The sequence below is a fragment of the Erythrolamprus reginae genome, chromosome Z, assembly GCF_031021105.1.
Source record: "Erythrolamprus reginae isolate rEryReg1 chromosome Z, rEryReg1.hap1, whole genome shotgun sequence".
Classification (NCBI taxonomy): Eukaryota; Metazoa; Chordata; class Lepidosauria; order Squamata; family Dipsadidae; genus Erythrolamprus; species Erythrolamprus reginae.
Genome location: NC_091963.1, coordinates 111,462,067 through 111,481,324, shown reverse-complemented (window position 1 = coordinate 111,481,324; position 19,258 = coordinate 111,462,067). Strand labels below are relative to the sequence as shown.

General features: G+C 43.4%; 1 protein-coding gene across 1 annotated transcript in view; it reads right to left on the bottom strand.

The window, feature by feature from the left end:
* Positions 1–5,394: 5,394 nt before the first annotated feature.
* The window catches only part of GPR179 (G protein-coupled receptor 179), a 45,659-nt gene continuing 31,795 nt past the window's right edge, over positions 5,395–19,258 (bottom strand). Inside the window, exons 9-11 of the mRNA XM_070726512.1 lie at positions 16,394–16,499; positions 13,224–13,370; positions 5,395–9,822 (exon numbers count right to left, since the gene is read on the bottom strand). Of these exons, the coding sequence (XP_070582613.1) occupies positions 5,395–9,822; positions 13,224–13,370; positions 16,394–16,499 (4,681 nt within the window). The remainder of the gene's footprint in view (positions 9,823–13,223; positions 13,371–16,393; positions 16,500–19,258) is intronic.

Genomic DNA, 19,258 nt, shown 5'->3' with positions numbered 1-19,258 from the left:
CGAATTTCGTTGGGTTCGCCCAACACTAATTACATTTATTCTAAACTAGCTGTACCTGGCCACGTCTTACTGTGACTCAGTTAAATGGAAAAGAAAGAAATGAGAAACCACACGTTTCTGCACCTATTTGAATGCAACGCTGTTTCAAAATAAAGGAATGTAGTGAAAATAAAAATAACCGTAGGAAATGGAGAATTAAAGGTGTGTTGGGTATAGGAGTTGAACCCTCGGCCCTAGGGCTAGGGATCCATTGGAAGACCCAATCTTTTACCACACTTAGCTAGCTCCATATAAATGGAACATTCTCATTGGTTCAAATTATCACCAGCCAATCCAAATGTGGCTCCTATCTTTTTCACCAGCGAATCAAAATATGCCTCTTATCTTTTTCACCAGCCAATCCAAATGTGCCTCCTCTTTTTCACCAGCCTCAATGCAAAGCAAGTTCCTATTTGCTGTGTCAAAATAAATAAAGGAATTTAATGAAAATGAAAATAACCGTAGGAAATGGATAATTGAAAGGTACATTGGGTGTAGGAGTCGAACCCCCAGCCTTGGGGACTCGCTTCTATACCTCCCACTTGGCTAGGGACCCATTGGAAGACCTGATCTTTTACCACACTTAGCTAACTCCATATAAACGGACCGTTCTCATTGGTTCAAATTATCAATAGTCAATCCACAGCTCTGTGGATCCACAGTGAATCCAAAAGCACCTCCTATCTTTTTCAACAGCCTTAATGCCAATCAACTCCCTGTTTTCACCTAACATAGATGTGACATCTATTTAATATAATTTAATATATTTAATATAAGTAGGTGCATATTCAAATGCAACACTGTGTCAATATTTCAAAGCAATCGGTGGAGAATTTTTGAAGATTTAAGATTTTGAACAAACAAACATTTACATTTTTATTTATATAGATTAGTTCCATTGCTGTAGGTTTCTTGATTTATTTAAGGTGCTGGTTTTAGCTTTTACAGCTTTAACATCTTGGAAGAATAGACTTAATGGGGCTGAGAGATCTGAAATGGAAACTCTGTTCTCTGTCGTAATGGTGAACAAGGTTAAGCTTTACCTAACCGCTATCACCTTTTCTCCATAGGGTGGAGCTAGCATCTAGACATGTGTTGTCCTCGTCCATTCATCTAATAGGACTGAGTCTTTTTTACTGATTATTCCTGCCTGTGAGCCAGGGACTCCAGTTTCACTCAGTCCTCAGAAAATGGACGGACATGTGGTTGCTGGTTCTCCCTCTATCGAGAATTTGAAAATTTTCTATAGTCTTTGATTCTATCCACTTCTTCTATAGGAACTGCAAGTTGTTTACCAGTCCCTCTCCACTGGGATCGCTATTTCTCCTTAAAATTTGGAGTCAGATTTTAACTGGATTCAGCCGATTGCCTCCTCAACCTGTAGGCAGCTCTGAGGGGCCGTTTTTGGCCTTCCGTGCTGCCACTGGAGTTAATTTCTCCAATCATCAGATGATTTAAAATACAGAGGTTTTTCTCTGGTTAAAGGGAGTCCAGTGCTTCTGAATTAAGGAAGCAGGAGTGGCTGAGGGAGTTTTATTTGCTCCCACACACATGTAGTGTGTTGCATCTCGCTCTATAAGCCTGGAACCAGCGGGATTCCAGTCCTAGCAGCTATGGTCCCAAATGGACTTTTTGGCTCTCTGCTTGTTAATCTGTTAGTGATGCATGCAAAAGTTTTTCTGGCATAGCAACGACTGCTGAAGCAGTTTTCTGCCCCCTGGCCTCGTGGCCAAGCACGGGACACCCTTTTAGGAACCAACAAGCTTGCGGTCGTCATTTTGAAAGCAGGTGAAGTTGTGGCTACCATTTGAAAGTGGGCCACCATTTTGAAAGCAGGTGATGTAATGGCCGCCATTTTCTAAGTCCCCGTAAGTGTCAAGTCACAGCTAGGCACTTTCAGGAGTGATCTTAATCTCAATTGTCTTAACCGTCTCGTTCATTGGCAACTATCCTTGGTAGTGTTTGGAGGGGAGACTTCTTAGCTTCAATAGACCTCATGGAGGTGTACCTGCACATTCCAATTTGGCTAGCTCACTGTCAATATCTCAAGATCTGCTATGCAGGTATGCACTTCCAATATGCTGCTCTTCCATTTGGTCTATTGTCAGCCCCCAATGTCTTTACCAAGGTCATGGCAGTTCACCTCAGGAGCGCCTCGATTCACAACCAGTGCTATCTCAATGACATATTGATTCAGGCACCTTCCGGGCTCCAATCATTCCTTAGTCACGACTACACTCCAGTGGTTTCTTCTGCCATTTCAGAGGTCATGAAGGGCTTCCTCTTTAGTGAAGATTTTCCTCCCACCAGAGGTGCGATACTCCCTCCTCTGGTTGCCCCCAAGGGCCCTCTCTAATGGGTGTCTTTTCCACAAGCTGGATAGGCTCACTGTCATGGATGCCAGCTGGTTAGGTTGGGAGTCCCACTCCAAGACCACTATGATTCAGGGGCTCTGGATTGGGGCGGAAGCAGGTCACAGTATAAACAGGTTAGACTTATGGGCCATATACCTGGCTCTTAGGCAGCTTTATCTCTTGATATCTGCCAGATACATACTGATTCTCATGAGCAACATGCATGCGAAAGCCCATATCAAAAGGCAGGGGAGTACAAAATCTTTTTCCCTCATGTGGGTCTTTGGGTATAATGTTACCTCTCCATCACAGCTGCTCACATTTCCAGGGAGTGCAACATCCAGGAGGACTGGCTCAGTCCATCTGAAGTTGACCACATGGAATGGTGTCTGCACCCAGATATTTTCCATGTGCTGACTGGTTGTTTTGGTTTGCCGCCGATCACCACTCTGGAGAAGGCTCAACTCCTGAGATTTTTTTTATGACTGTGGAGAGGATGAATGCCCTTCACTGCAGTTGGCCTCCTAGCCTATTCTATGCCTTCTCTTCCCCTTCTGGCCAGAGTTGTCACCAAGATTCTGGAGGAGATGGTGGAGGTCCTGCTTCTGGCCCCACATTGCTCCAGGAGAGCATGGTTTGCAGACCTTATATCCCTGTCTGTATTACAGCCCAGTCACAGAGTCTACCTTCAATCAGGGGGTGCTACTCCATCAGGACCACAGGTGGTACCGTCTGATCACTTGGCACTTGATGGACCACCCTCAGATGTGCTGAGGCCATCAAGACCATCCAAGTGTCCAGACACTCCTCCACTGACTGGATCTACTCCATTACAGGGAAGACATTCTGTGCATGGTGTGCAACGAATGGCTTCTCACCCATACAGCTCTCCATTGGTGATATCATTAACTTTCTTCAGTCGGGACTCAATAAGGGGCTCGCCCCCAACACCATCAGGAGGCAAGTGGCAGCTTTGTCCTCTGTATTAGCTTGTGGTTCCCTGAAATCCCTGGTGCTGCACCCCACAGTGAGGAGGTTTATCCATGGGGCTGTCAATCTCTGTTCTCCTGTAGTTCATTGATACCCAACCTGGGATCTGTTCAGAGTCCTTGATTCTCTGACAACAGCACCATATGACCCCTTGCGTGAGACCTCTTTTCATCTTCTCACCTGCAATGGCACCTCTGAATTCACAGCCCACTCCATGCAGAAGAACCACTGCATCTTTCATCTGGGCCGGGTGATGCTCTGGATCCTTCCTTCCAAAAATCAATTCCTGGTTCCATTGGTCATCCTCCCCAATTTTTGTCCTTCCTATCCTCTGGAATGCAGGTGGCACATGTTGGACTGCCAGGCTCTGCAGATTTACATCCAATGCACCTCTTAGATCTGGAGAACGCAGACTTTTTTGTTTCCTTTCTACCATCCATGATGGGCCACAAGGTGTCCCACCCCCACCATTGGTCATTGGCTGAGGAGGACCATCGCCAAGGTGTATGATTTTAGTTCTTTTTCTTGCTCATCTCAAGTTACGGCACATTCCACTCGCAGCGCTGTGACAACAACGGCCTGAGTGACCCACAGCCTCCGTTGAGGAAATCTGTAGGGGGGCTTACTGGGCCTCTCCATCACCCTTCATCAGGAGTTATAAGATTGATGCCTTCGCACCAGCAGATGCGGCCTTCTGCTGCAGAGTCCTTAACATTCCCACTGAGTCTCTGGACCCAGGATTGACACTCTCTTGGACACAGGGCTTTGGTGTGTCCCATGTCTAGATGCTAGCTCCACCGTCTGTGGAGAAGGGGCATTGGTCTTACCTGATACGCCTCTTCTTGTAGGGTGGAGATAGCATCTAGCCCCGACTGGGTTTATTTATGATCTTGGTCATGTCTGTGCTAATTTTTTATCCTTGCACTAACTTTTCCTTTAATCTCATTGGAGCGGGATACTTGTATGTCAACAGCATCCTATGTTGAGTCTTTGTCCTTCATTAAGCTGGGGTCCTTGGCTCACAGGCAGAGATAATCAGTAAAAAAGACTCAATCCTGTATGGATTAGGACAACCCATGTCTAGATGCTATCTCCACCCTATGAGAAGAGGCATATCAAGTAAGACCAAAGCCCCTTTTCAGTGATAGGTTCTTACACAGTTTCCAGGTATGACACCATCACTCTTTAAAAAAAAGCACCCTGTAAAGCTAACATAGCTTAGAAGGTTAGTGAAAAGTCTTTTAAGTAAATAATGAACCAATAGCAGAAATGGGTTTCACTTACCTTTGCTACTGGTTGGGAGATATGCATGCATGCACTCTCACTTTGCTTGATCTGCATGCGTAGATCGTCCGTGATGATGTCTGGGCAGGTGGGCGGAGCCTCCCGCCGCCACTGCCACTACCAGTTCACCCAAACTGAGATGAACCAGTAGCAACCCATCACTGTCCAACAGGTAATATTTTGTAAAACAAAACCAAAAAAAAGCAACTCTCCTTGATTATGGTTATTGCCATTATCCATTGGTGTATGCCATAACTTCTGCTATATGCAAACATCCTTGCCAAATAATCCCCAATTCAACCTTGTTTAAAGCCTGTTTTCAGTGGATGCTTTTCAGTGTGAATAGAATTGTTGCTCAGATGTTATAGTTTACAAATATTTGATGCGGATGATTTGCAGTGGCTGAAAGAGTGCACAAAGGGATTTGTGTATTACATGTTTGTATACAAAAACAAAATGCAAGTTTTCACAGGTAACTTCAGCTACCCTGCAACTAAAGGCAGAATTGGACAACTTTTTTTGAGGCAAAAGCAGTCCTGTCTGACCCCAGCTTTATCATTCAAACTTACAGTATTATTTTCCTTAATAATATACAGAGAGCATTATTACCACAACTAGTAGATGTCTTTTATTTTTTTAATCTAAAAGGTGGGTTTATTTTAATCCATTTTGCATCCGAGAAAAAGCTTTTATCAAAGTGTTGAAACAGGTTCTTAGTTTTGCCCATTCAATTGTAATCCCAAGGGCAGATACTTGATTTGATTTTGTTAGGATCCTCTGCTTCCTGAGCCTCTGGTTTCTGCTCTATTTGGCTTTTGGCTACCACAGCAGGTGCGGAAGTGACTTCTTCTGTTTCTTCTAAGCAGGCTTCCGAGCCTTTTTCATTTTTTGCAGTGTCTGTCTTGGTCAGTGTAGAATCTTTCTCTGCTTCAGAAGAGAAGGTGTTGTCTCTGAAAATGTCCTCTCTGCTTTCTGATGAAAGGATCTTGCTTGTATCTTCTGACTGTGCCCTTGGAAGACTGTGGCCCAATGACATGTGTCCAGCCAAACACTGCTGCATGCTCTGGGCTATTTCCCCAGTGTTTGCTGGCATTTCTGTTTCTGCTTCCCAGGGACAAACTTCTCTCTTATCGAATGACGGTCTGACTTCTTGAAGAGAGGTCTCCATATTTTCTGTATCACCAAACGTCTTTGAAGAAGGGCTGATTACCATGATGTCTGCAGCATTTAAATCAGACCCTAGAGAATTGCTACTTTCCTCCAGAGCTTCTGGTGTTTCAACAGAGCTTCTTGAATCTGTTTTCACATTCTCTTTGGAAGCCTTCCTTGAGGTCCCCTTCTCCAGTGGAGCGTCAATAACTTCCCAGGGACATATTTCAGCTTTCATAGTAGCTCCAGCTTCCTGCACATTCCAAAATTCTGTTTGTAGGCTTTTAGTAGTGTCAGGTTTGACGGACAGGTCTAAACTTTTACTGCTGGGTGTTAATGAGGGTATATCAATAGTTTTCTGGGAATAAATTGAAGCTTGCTGACTATGCGACTTGAATACTTTCGTTGACATGTCTATCCAGACTTTCTTTAAGCTTGGGCTTGTCAGTCTACTGCGTTTTGAAACTCCACTGATATCCTGTCTTACTATTGTATTGCCACTAGATGTAGGTTCTGTTTCCACGTGGCATAGTTCAGACTTGCCACTGGGTTCCTCTTCCTCAACTTCCCAAGGACATATCTCAGCTCTTTCAGCATTCTCTGATTGTGTTGAACCATCTTTGGACAATGTTGGGCTTTGGCTCTCCCAAGGACAAATAGATTCTTGTGGGCTGCTTACTTTCTCTTGTCTCTTTATCTGCCTTATTGAAAGTTTTTTATCTGCTTTATTTTTGGAAATCTGGTTTGACTCCTTTCTAACGGTACTTTCATCTGGCCGTCCTTCAGTCTTAGCATTTGTCTGGGGTTCCTGGAAATCCCACGGACAAATCTCTGCCTGTACACTCTCAACACTTCCAGTATTTTTAGAACTAACTTGCAATAGATGTGGGCTTTGGCTGTTCTTTGTATTTGGCTCATCAGTGATCATACTTCCTGAGGGAAAAATAGATCCTTGATTACTTCTTGACGTCTTTATTTTTTTTAATGTTACTTCTCTCCAAGCTTTGTTGGAACTTGGGCTTTTAAGTGCATTGGTGTCCTTCCCCTTGCAAAGCACATCCGAGACTTGCCTTTTTATTTTTAATGAGCGCATGGCTTCAGTCCATGGAGATATTTTCACCTCTTCTGAAGTTTCCCATGGGCAAACATCTATCCTTTGACTTTTAATACTGTCAGATTTCTTTAAGCCACTATTGTACGGAGCCAGACTTTGGTTTCCAGATCTTGGTGAAAGTTGCTGAAGTTCTTTGCTATCCCATGGACAAATGTCTTCCTGTAAATTGCTCAGATTTGCAGTTGATTTGGACAAACTCACTGGAGAAGTATTTTTGCAGCCTTCATCAGCTTCAGAAGCATTTTCTTTGGTCATTTCCCAAGGACAGACTTCTGCCTTTAAATTTTCTGTGCTATCAAATTTCTTTGAAGTGATTTTGAAAGGTATGTTGACATCAACACTGTCCCATGGGCAGATAGTTTCTTGGAGATTGCTTACCTTTTCTAATGTTTTATAAGGACTTGTTTCTTTCTGTAAAATAATCTTAGGACTATCCACACTTTCCCAAGGACATACTTCTGCCAATCGGTTCTCTGCACTACCAGATGTGGGGGAGCGTAGGCCTTTAACATTTGACTCAGATGACAATTCATCAGTATTCAGGATTTCACAAAGATTACTTGTCTCTTGTGAGCCACGTGCCTTTTCTGGAGACTTAGGTCCAATGGCTACAGTCTTTTTGGTTGCTCTTTCTGTATCCTGATTGGAAGGACCCAACATTTCCCAGGGGCAGATTTCTGCTTTATCGACAGTTTCAGTGCCTTCATCTTCCCAAGGGCAAACTGTTGTCTTTCGGTTTTCCAAGCTTTCTGAATTCTCTGAGGTGAGTTTGGAAAGACTGATGGTCTTAGATGTAGACTTGACCAATAAATCTTCACTAACTATGTTCTCCCATGGACAGATAGATTCTCTATTCTGATTATTCCCTTTCACAAAGGCTCCTTTTTTCTCCTCTCTGGAAACGGCAGTTACATTCCCTTTAGGCGCTCTTTCTGATGTTGAGGGATCATTATTTTCCCAGGGACTTACTTCTATTTTGAGTTTTGGTTCACTGATTTCCCAGGGACAAATTTCGGCTGCCTTGTCTGTTTTTGAAACCAACGACAAGCGATCAGAATTTTTATTCTCTCTGTTTTGATCCTCTAGTCCCTCTCTAGGACATATAGATCCCCACTGGTTTTTGGTCTTTTCCAATCTGTTAGGGGAGATCTCCTTAGCACCTTTGGAAACTGTTGCTGGTAAGTTGCTCACTCTATCCTCAATACTTTCATTCATCTCCCAAGGGCATATCTCGAGGTTTCTATTTAAATTATTTTTCTGTGAGCTAGGAGAAGCTTCTTCTTCCTCATCCAAAGGACAGATAGTTGCTTCTTTGCTGATCCGCTTTGCCCTGCTATATCTAGGACTCCTAGAGGGTACAACTTGCCTTGATGATCCTTCAGCAGGGATTACAGCGGTTTCTGCCAACTTGGGCTTTCCACTGATGTCTTTCTCATTTTTGGCTTCGCTGCTCTCACTGTTCTTTCTGGAACTTATGCTTCCCTTTAACTTTGAACGGTTGAATGCTTTAATGGCCATACCTAAGCCTTTTATGGAGCTTTTGGGAATGAGAGTTTGTGATTGTTTCTCAGGAGAGCTGTTTTCATTATCTGAATCACTCACCTCTAGGTCCTTCTTGTTTGGAATAGGCATTTCCATAACCTCCCAAGGGCAAACTTCCGCAGCAATGGAGGCTACTCTGGTTAATTCCAATGGAGAAGAAGATGGCACCTTATCTTCTCCTTGCCTAGTCTTTTCCATTTCAGGTTTTAATGAAGAACACTCTTCTGTTTCTGTTAGGTATATGTTGACTGGCACTGAAATATTTGGGGGTTCTGTTTTAGGAGACTGGGCAGGATGTTGCTTTTGATCGTAAGTATCCCACTGAGCAACACATCTTCTTTCAAGGTTGTGAGTCAAACTTTGCTGCCTGATGGGTGGTTCAGGTGGCTTCTTCTTAATGGTGTGGGGTCTTCTCTCAGGCAAATCAGAAATGTTGATACTGATGCTCCTGATGAGAGCGGGTGTTACGTCCTTATCTCTGCTTTCTGATGGTGTTGATGGGTCTGTCTCAGCTTCCCATGGACATATAGTGCTTTTGCCTTCAGGAAAATGTCTCTCAATTCCCTTTGTTGTGCTCTCCCTCTGCAGCTGTTTCACCTCAATTTCTGAGACTACATTACTGAATTCGGTGTGTATGCACTTTTCACTTTCTGGCATGGTATCTTCCACTACTGCACTTACATCTTTCTCTTGAGCCAGTTTATGGGTATTTTCTAAATTAGCTGTTCTGGTTAACAGTGAGGCATTTTCTTTTTCACTGCTGGCAAGACTAAGAGATTTCTGCAGAGTGTAATACTTGGGTTGCAGATATTTCTTATCTACCAACAAATTGTGAGCACTGGCTGATTTGTATACCAGAGTGGCTGAATAAACAGAGTCATTGTCAGATTTCTCTGAAGCTCTCTTGGCTAGCTTTTTCCTCATTGGTGAGTCCATCAAAGGAGCTTCTTTGCAACTATCATGTATGGTTAGTTCACTGTTTGCGTTATCATCGCTCTGGTCTTCATAGGTACTATGGGATTTCTTCAGTGAAATCCCACCTTGTTCTTGGAAAGCCACCTTGTTCTTGGGAGATAAGTCTTCCTTCAATTTCATGCTCAGATTTCTGGAGTCTGAGCATCTTTGCTTATCAGAGCTGGAATGACTTTGCCTTCTTCCACTGGTAGACCCATCTTTTTCCTTCTTGCTGCACTGGCGGGACATGGATTCAGGTAACTCAGTGATACGTCTCAGCAAAGTGTGGCCTAAGCCCTTCTTTGAAGTTCTCTTCTTCTGAAGGTGAGGATTGTTGGACGTCATCTTCTTGGACTTGTGACATTCTAGCTGCGTATAAAGCTTTTTCAATTCATCCTACAGATTATGTGGAAGGGGAGGAGAAAATACAACGAAGGACAGGGGAACAAGATAACAGGGGGAAAAAATAAAACAGCTTTTTAGTCAAAAGCATAATAATAATGAATTATGTCCACTGGATGGAATGGCAACCTGATTGGGTTTACTAAAGTATTTTATTTTTAAATTGCTTTATCAGTATTCTTAGGATGTCTCTTTATTCCAGGATTAAATGAAATATTCCTGCCATGAATCCATCATTTCATACTGCTGCTTCTACAAGACCTTTTTCTAGCTGAAGAGTCATGGTTGAGAAAAAATGATTAGAGAGACAGATGTCAATGCAACTTTGTTCAAGTGTCTGATATAATTGTGCATAATTTCTACTGGAACAGGGATGGAAATTGCCCCTTTATATTGGTCCTTCTTGATCTCTCTTGTGTTTTTGGATGATGGCTGACTTAGAGGGCTGGAAGTGGAAACCCTTTTTTTTTATGGTTCTCCTTCCATTACTTGGTGTATGTCTATGGAGTGAGACCTGCAGCTTCATCTCAGTCCCTATATCTATTTATCTTCTAAATGAAGTTGCAGGGTAACTCAAAAGTCAACATGGGATTAAGTGTCCAGAATGAGGATAATACTCAGTTTATTTATTTATTGGATTTGTATGCCGCCCCTCTCCGTGAACTCGGGGCGGCTAACAACAGTGGTAAAAACAACATGTGACAATCCAATACTAAAAACAGCTAAAAACCCTTGTTATAAAACCAATCATACATACAAACATACCATGCATAAATTGTAGAAGCCTAGGGGGAAAGAATATCTCAGTTCCCCCATGCCTGACGGCAGAGGTGGGTTTTAAGGAGCTTACGAAAGGCAAGGAGGATGGGGGCTATTCTAATATCTGGGGGGAGTTGGTTCCAGAGGGCCGGGGCCGCCACAGAGAAGGCTCTTCCCCTGGGTAGAGCATTGTTTAGTTGACGGGACCCGGAGAAGGCCAACTCTGTGGGACCTAACTGGTCGCTGGGATTCGTGCGGCAGAAGGCGGTCCCGGAGATAATCTGGTCCGGTGCCATGAAGGGCTTTATAGGTCATAACCAACACTTTGAATTGTGACCGGAAACTGATGGGCAACCAATGCAGACTGCGGAGTGTTGGTGTGACAAGGGCATATATAGGGAAGCCCATTATTGCTCTCGCAGCTGCATTCTGCACGATCTGGAGTTATGCATGTCTGCCTGGATTCTACGGAGTCTACGGAGAGGGGCGGCATACAAATCCAATAAATTATTATTATTATTATTATTATTATTATTATTATTATTATTATTATTGCTCAAATCATGCTACTGAGATTCTTTCTGTGTGCCTGGGTGCTATGAGAGCCAGGACAGGAAGGACCAAGTTCTAATTCAAGCCTAGTAAGACTATGTGGTTGTGGGTTTTAGTTTCTTCCCCCAGATCTGGACAGTTTTCATTAACTGAGTTGGTACACTCAGCTTCTTTTCAACAAGCAGGTAGCAGTTGCAATGGCAATTGTCATTCCTACCCTGAGAGATTCAATCATTTCCCACCCGAGCTATTGTAATACATGTGGTTGCCTTGAAAGGCCTTTTGAAATCATAGCTAATATGATCACATACTATCATTTTGTGCGCTGCCCCAGTTTCTAGTATTGCAATCTAGGTGCAATGTAAATGCTAGTTATCACCCATAAACCCTACATAGAATGAGGCCAACATATTTGGGGGATGCCTACTTCCAAGTTTCTATCCATCCCACCAGATCCCGCAGGGTCAGTATCAGGGGTGGGCTACTGCCCGGACTTGGGGGTGGAATGTAGCGGGGTAGCAAAAATGGAGCTCCACCCCAGAGCACCCAATTTGCACTGAAAGATGTTGAAAGAAAATGCATAAGCCATGCCCACAGTGTGGTAGTAAAAATTTTGGTAGCCCTTCACTGGTCAGTGTTGTGGTTAGCTCTGGCCCAGCTCCTGCCCCAAGGACTGTGGATGTGGGGGAGACATCCACATGCCGCAGGCCTGTTTTGCTCCCGGTGGAATCTGATGATGAAGGCTCCTCTGACCAAGAAGACATGAGTGACAGGGAGGAGGAGAGTGTGGCAGACAGCTCAGAAGGAGATCAATTATCTAGCTCCTCTTTGGATTCAGAACAAGAGTTAATGATACAGCCACGCATGCGGAGAGCGATGCATAGGCAGCAACAAAAGAAAATGAGGCCACCTGTGGTTAGGTGGGGCTGTGGTAATTAGTGAGGCTGCTATAAATAGCCTGTGGGTTTGGCCATTGTGGAGGATTATCTGATCCTTGTGTTTCGTGCCTGCCTTGCTCACTTTGATCTTTGTGTTCTGATTTTTCCCCACTTTGAAACTAAACCAGAGCAAAGTGTGTTTCATTTTGTGAAGGAAGAAGGACTGTGAATTGCCACACAGCTGCAAGCTAAGTATCACAGAACTGATAAGGGACTTGTACAAATTACCAGTTTGTTTGGAGACGAGTGCTCTTTGCTATACAAAAAGAGTGCTCTGTTTATTTGCATTTTCGGTATAAAGAACATTGTTTTGAATTGTCAAACGTGTGTGTGTCTGAAATTGTATCTGTGCATTTTCAGGAGGATTCTACCAGAGACCTCGACAGAACAGTCAGTATGTACCTTATTCTTTCTTCGTTGTGGTGCTTGTCTTGTGGAACAACCTCCCCACAACATTTTGCGCAGCCCTAACCCCACTGACCTTAAATTGGAAGAATAAGTTTTTCTCTTGTTTTTATAGACATGTTCTTGTTTTAGATTTGTTAGCCACCCACAGTTACTTAAATTGGGAGGATACACTGATTGTTTGATCAATAAATGGATGACAATTTGCAGAATTACAAAATGCAAAACTGAGAAGGTGCTTAGCTGCTTTGGGGATTTGATAATGGAGAAGTTGAGTTCTGGCCGTTTGTAGCTCACAACAGCAACAGCATTCAAACTGTATGTGATTCAGAGCAGGAATTAGCCCTGAAAGAAAGGGTTAAATGCTCATTGTCTGTCCCAGGACAGGAAATGGTTTACATCAGTTTAGCAATAATTCAACTTTCCATCTCCCCTTCTTCCCATTCCTCATCATCTCTATTCCCACCTATAACCAAAACCCTCAAGGAGAAACAAGAAGCTCAGTCTTTTTGGACCTTCCCACCCTTTTGCAACTAGCATTTATTTGGGGTAGTGAAGGATGGCCACACCCCCTTTTATTATTATTATTATTATTATTATTTATTATTATTATTATTATTATTATTATTATTATTATTGCTGTTAATTTTCTTCAGGAGAAAGACTACAAAAGGGAACTCTTACTCTGCACTGTTTCTGGCATAGCTAGCGTCAAAAGAAGGTCCTGAGTGTTCCACCCACCCGAATGTCATCGGGGTCAAGGCTGTGCTCACTCCATGCCGAGGTGATGCTGCTGTTCAAGAAGGATCCCGAATGCCTAATGTCCAACTCATCTTCATACATCTCAGCAGCAATTTCTTCCCTCAAGGGTGAGCCTGCATACAGGAACTGTTTGGAAGAACATGAAACAACAAACACTGAGTTTATTCGGGAAAAGATAATGCAAAATGTTAATTTGAGATCTCCGATCTGCCTGTAATGAACCGTGATGTAAAGCTGAACCCAATTTCTGCCACTTCATGTTTGATGCAACACTATAAGTTCACACGAAACATGATCTTCAAGTCGCAATGGTTGGTTTCATACATCAAGACCAAGAAACTATATTATGGATCAGCATATTTGTGTGAATAAATATCTATAAGAGTCTGAAACTACTCAAGCATTGGGCTTTTTCGCCAGGTTGGTTGGAAATATAATCGTTGAATTCCAACAGGTTGAGGTAATTTGAGGTATGTATTTGTTCAGTTTCTTATCTTCTTAAAATCTTTGGTACATTGTGTTGTGGTTAGCTGTGGCCCAGCTCCTGCCCCAAGGACTGTGGATGTGGGGGAGACATCCACATGCTGCAGGCCTGTTTTGCCCCCCCCCGGTGGAATCTGCTGATGAAGGCTCCTCTGACCAAGAAGACATGAGTGACAGGGAGGAGGAGAGTGGGGCAGACAGCTCAGAAGGAGATCAATTATCTAGCTCCTCCTTGGATTCAGAACAAGAGTTAATGATACAGCCACGCATGCGGAGAGCGATACATAGGCAACAACAACTGATAGATTATCAAAGAAAATGAGGCCACCTGTGGTTGGGTAGGGCTGTGGTAATTAGTGAGGCAATGGGTTTGGCCATTGTGGAGGATTATGTGATCGTTGTGTTTCGTGACTGCTTTACTGACTGACTTTTTGTGTGCTGATTTTCCCCCGCTTGGAAACTAAACCAGAGCAAAGTGTGTTTCACTTTGTGAAAGAAGAAGGACTGTGAATTGCCTCACAGCTGCAAGCTAAGTATCACAGAACTGATAAGGGACTTGTACAAATTACCACTTTGTTTGGAGACGAGTGCTCTTTGCTATACCAAAAGAGGGCTTGGTTTAAGTGAATTTTCATTATAAAGAACATTGTTTTGAATTTTCAAACGTGTGTGTGTCTGAAATTTGTACCTGTGACTTTTTGGGAGGATTCTACCAGAGAGCCCAACAGAACAAATTGCATTTCCAGATGTAAATGGTATATTGGTACATTGCATTTCCAGATGTAAATGGTATATTGGTATATTGCATCTCCAGATGTAAATGGTAGTTTTATGCTGAATGGCTCACCAAATACAAATAGCCCTTGACCTATGGCCACAAAATGTCTGTTGCTAAGTGAGACAGTTGTTAAGTGAATTTTGCCCCATTTTTCAACTTCTTGACACAATTAAGTGAATGATTGCAGATGTTCAATTAGTAACATAGGCTATTAAGTGATTCTGGCTTCCCCATTGACTTTGCTTGTCAGAAGTTCACAAAAGTTGATCATGAAACCCCAGGATACTGCAACAGTCATAAACATGAGCCAGTTGCCAAATGTGTAAATTTTGATCGCATGACCATGGGGGTGTTGCATTGGTTGTAAAAAAACAGTCATAACACACTTTTTTTCAGAAAATTTGAACGGTAACTAAATGAACGGTTGTAAGTCAAGGACTACTTACAATAATAAAAATGTACCCCCAATTATTTCTGGCCAAGTTATATGCTCTAACACAGTGTTTCCCAACCTTGGTAACTTGAAAATATTTGGACTTCAACTCCCAGAATTCCCCAGCCAGCATTTGCTGGCTGGTGAATTCTGGGAGTTGAAGTCCAAATATCTTCAAGCTGCCAAGGTTGGGAAACACTGCTCTAACAGAATGGATGTGTTCCAGGTTAATTTCCCAAAGCCACATTATCGGATGGGACTTGGGAGGCATGTGCCTTCTTTCTACTTTGGAATGATTTCCCCCAGAAATTAATTTGGTCCCAATCTTATTGGTCTGTAAAGTGTCTTTAAAACCTTGGCTTTCTCCCAGAGTGGCCAGGATTTATTAATTAGATTTATTAATTAATTAGATTTATAGGCTGCCCTTCTCCTTGCGGACTCATTGTGGCTTACAATAATAAAATAGAATATAACAATAAACATAATTATAAGTAGTTAATTATGAACAACTAGAAAGTTAAGAACAGTAAAAACCCAAAATAAAACAGTCAATCATCCCACATTCACACTACTGGACAGAGCATGAACTATCGCTCACAGCCGCATGCCTGCTGGCATAGATGTGTTTTCAACGCCTTTCAAAAGGTGAGGAGAGTGGGGGTGGTATGAATCTCTGGGGGGAGTTGATTCCAGAGGACTGGGGCTGCAACAGAGAAGGACCTTCCCCACGGATGTACCAGTTGGCATTGTTTGACCGACTGGACCCAGAGAAGGCGGGTAGATGAGGTAGATGACGGTCTGGTAAATAACCTGGTTCAATGCCATGTAGGATGATAGATGACAGTTCTTGGAAATAATTCAGACAAAAAGCATTGACCTTGCACACTAACAATGCTTTTATTGTAAAGTTATACTGATAGAATTTGGAAAGCCTGAAATACAGGTAATCCTTGACTTACAACCACAGTTGAGCTCAAAATTTCTATCGCTAAGCAAGACAGTTGCTAAGTGGGTTGCTTCATTTCCCCAAGATCAAGCCCATAAATATGACTTGAGCTCATCTTAAGGCGGTAGGGCATGCATCAGTGGTCCCTTGGTTGTACACTTTTGTTGAATTTTGCTTTGTTTTTGTTGACATTATTATAGGGAGATTTATTCATGCTAGATTGAGAGGTCAAAGAAATCTTCCAAATAAATAAATAATACTACCTATTCCCCACCCACCCCTCTCTCTCACACACAAACGTAAAACTTTGGACAGCAAATATACCACATATTTTTACATCTTTTAGATTTTTCTTCCTGAAAACCACATTTCCTAACAACAAGACAAAATAGAAAACAGAAAATGAACGGCAGTGTTATGACATCTTAAGCCTGATTTCTGATTCAAATTTGTGGGGTGGAAGAGAGAATAGAACCTTTTTGCTTACTTTTTGTAAAGATTTATCCTACCTTTGGGATGAAAATAAGTGCAAGTGTCATTGTAGTAGTGACATGAGTATGGATGAAGAATAGTAGTAGTGTCCAGTCAGGATGCAAGGAAGGAACCATTAAAAATCTGAAGAGAGAAATAGAGAAGATGGCATAGTAAAATGCACTGGAGATAGAAAATGGTTGGAAGAATTAGTGATGTAGCACATGTATTTCTTGAATCAATGATGCCAGTATAGTTTGAAGGGGGGGGGGGAGATAAAAACAGGCATAATTATCACCCAGAATTCTAGTGCTTGTTTTGATAGAATTTAATATTTGGTCTTCAGAGTCAGGCACAAAAAACAAAAGAAGCTCTGTGACTCAGGTCAAGATGTTCCTTTATGTTCCTCCCCTGAACATAGGAATCTTGCTCAATTTCACCTGTTTTCTCCTGATATAGAACTACGGTAAGTGTTTGACTTCACAGGCTTCCTCCCCCCTACAGAGTCCAGACTAGCATATCTCTCAATTTCCACTGGGGCCTCTTTTCTTTCAAGTTTTAATTCCATAACATTAGATAAGCGCTTCACATGCAGGATTGTCACAATCTTTATAATGCCTCTCCCTCTCTTGGTAGGTATGATAAAAGCTCACTGAATTTGCCAACAGATGTTTTTTGTTTTTCTTTAAACAAAAGTTTCTCTTTGTTGTCCTTCTTGAAAAATCAGCTTGGCCAAATTAAAAACTGAAAGAACTGAAAAAAGATGATATTAATAATGTGCCTACTGAAAAGAAAGTTTTACAAACAACATTCTGAATAAATGATTATTTGGGGCATTAATTTTTAAATTAATGTTCTTTCTCTGTGTCCAAGATTCTCAGATTCTTTCTATTACCAGTATTTTAAAATAGAATATCAGTTGGAACGGACCTTTTTGGTCATCTAATCCAGAGGTCCCCAACCTTTTTTGCACCAGGGACCGGCTTTAAGCTAGACCAGTTTTCCATGGCCCGGTGGTGGTGGGGGAGCTAGCTGTCAGCGGCGCCGTAAAAGGGGCGATCAAGAGAGGAATGGGTGAATGAATGGACGGAGGGTGGGAAGGAAGGAAGGAAAGAGGGAAGGGACAGGAACAGAAGAAGGGTGCAAAGGAAGCAAGGAAAGGTGTGAAAGGGGAGAGTAAGAGAGGAAGGAGTGAAAGAAGGGAATGAGGGAGGAAAGAAGGGAGGAAGGAAAAGGAAAGCAAGAAATGGAGGGAGGAAAGGAAGGAAGGAAAGAAAGAAAGAAGGGGGGAAGGGACAGGAACAGAGGAAGGAAGCAAGGAAACTTATGAAAGGGGAGAGTAAGGGAAGAAGGTAGGAAGGAGAAAGAAAAGAAGAAATAGAGGAAGGGAAGGTAAAAGAGAGAAAGAAAAAGAGCAAGAAAGAAAGCAAGAAAGAGAAAGAAAGAAAGAAAGAAAGGCAACTTCAAAGAAAGGCTCACTGAGCATCTCTCACTCTCTCTCTCTTTCTATCCCTCTTTCTTTCTTTCTCTTCCTTTCTCTCTCTCCTCTTCCTTTATCTCCTCTCTCTCTCCCTCTCTCTTTCTCTCCCCCCTCTCTCCCCTTTCCCTCTCTCTTTCTCTCTCTCCCTCTCTTGCTATCTCTCCCCCCTTTCCCTCTCTCTTTCTCTCTCTCCCTCTCTTGCTATCTCTCCCCCCTCTCCCTCTCTCTTTCTCCCTCTCCCTCTCTTTCTCTCTCTCTCCCCCTCTTTCTCTCTCTTCTTCTCACTTTCTCTCTCTTGTTTTCTTTCTGTCTCTTTTGCTTTCTCTCTCTCTCACTCTTTCTTGTTTTCTTTCTCACGCTCTTTCTCTCTCTTGTTCTCTCTCTTGCTATCTCTTTCTCCCCCCTTTCTCTCACTCTCTCTTTCTCACTTTCTCTCTATCTTGCTGTCTGTTGCTATCACTCACTCTCGTTCTCCGTTCTTCTCAGCGGTGACGCGCGCACGCCCTGCCCGCCTCACCTTTGCGAGAGCACTTTCGCCCCGGGCTCTCAGCAAGGGGGTTTGCAGGAGAGGTGGGGCTGGCGAAGGTGATATTCAATGTCGGGGGCGCACAGGCGGTTGCACGCGCTCCCTATCTCCCTGCTAGCCCACTCGGAATATTCAAAATAAGAAAAGCCTTCGCCGGCAAAGGTTTTTCTTATTTTGAATACTCCGAGTGGGCTAGCAGGGAGATAGGGAGCGCGTGCAACCGCCCGTGCGCCCCCGACATTGAAGACCTCCGCTGAGAAAAGCCTTTGCCGGCATTTCCTCTCGGCGTCAAGGAGGCGCAGTGGCGGGCGGAGAGAGGGAAGGGGGGGCAGCGGCGTCCCTCCTGGCCTTGGCGGGCCGCCCGACCCTCCCCACCTCCTGCAAACGCGGCGGGCGGCGGGGGGAGAGCGAGGAGCCGGTTCCGGCGGGCGCGGGGCTTGGCTGGCTGGCGGGGGGAGCGCCGCTGGTGGTGCGGAAAGGCCGAGGGGGCCCTGGCGCCGCGGACTGGCTGAAAACCCCCAACGGCCCGGTGCTGGTCCGCGGACCGGCGGTTGGGGACCTCTGATCTAATCCAACCCCATGCTCAAGCATGAGCTCTATACCAAATTGCCGAGCTTGGCAATTTGGTTGCAAAGGACATGTCTTCATTTCTTGTTGAAACCCAATCCAAAGCGCACTGAAGATGTCTCCCCAAATGGGGACGAAACGTTTGCAACCAAATTACCAAACTCAGAGCTCAGACCAACAACATAACTGCCAATACAAGCTACTAATATTCAAAGACATTTCAACCCTATACCATTTCTGACAGATGGCTGTCCAATCTCTTTTTGAAAGCTTCCAGTAATGAAGCTCCCATAACCTCTGAAGGCAAGTATCAGTCAATTGTTCTCATTT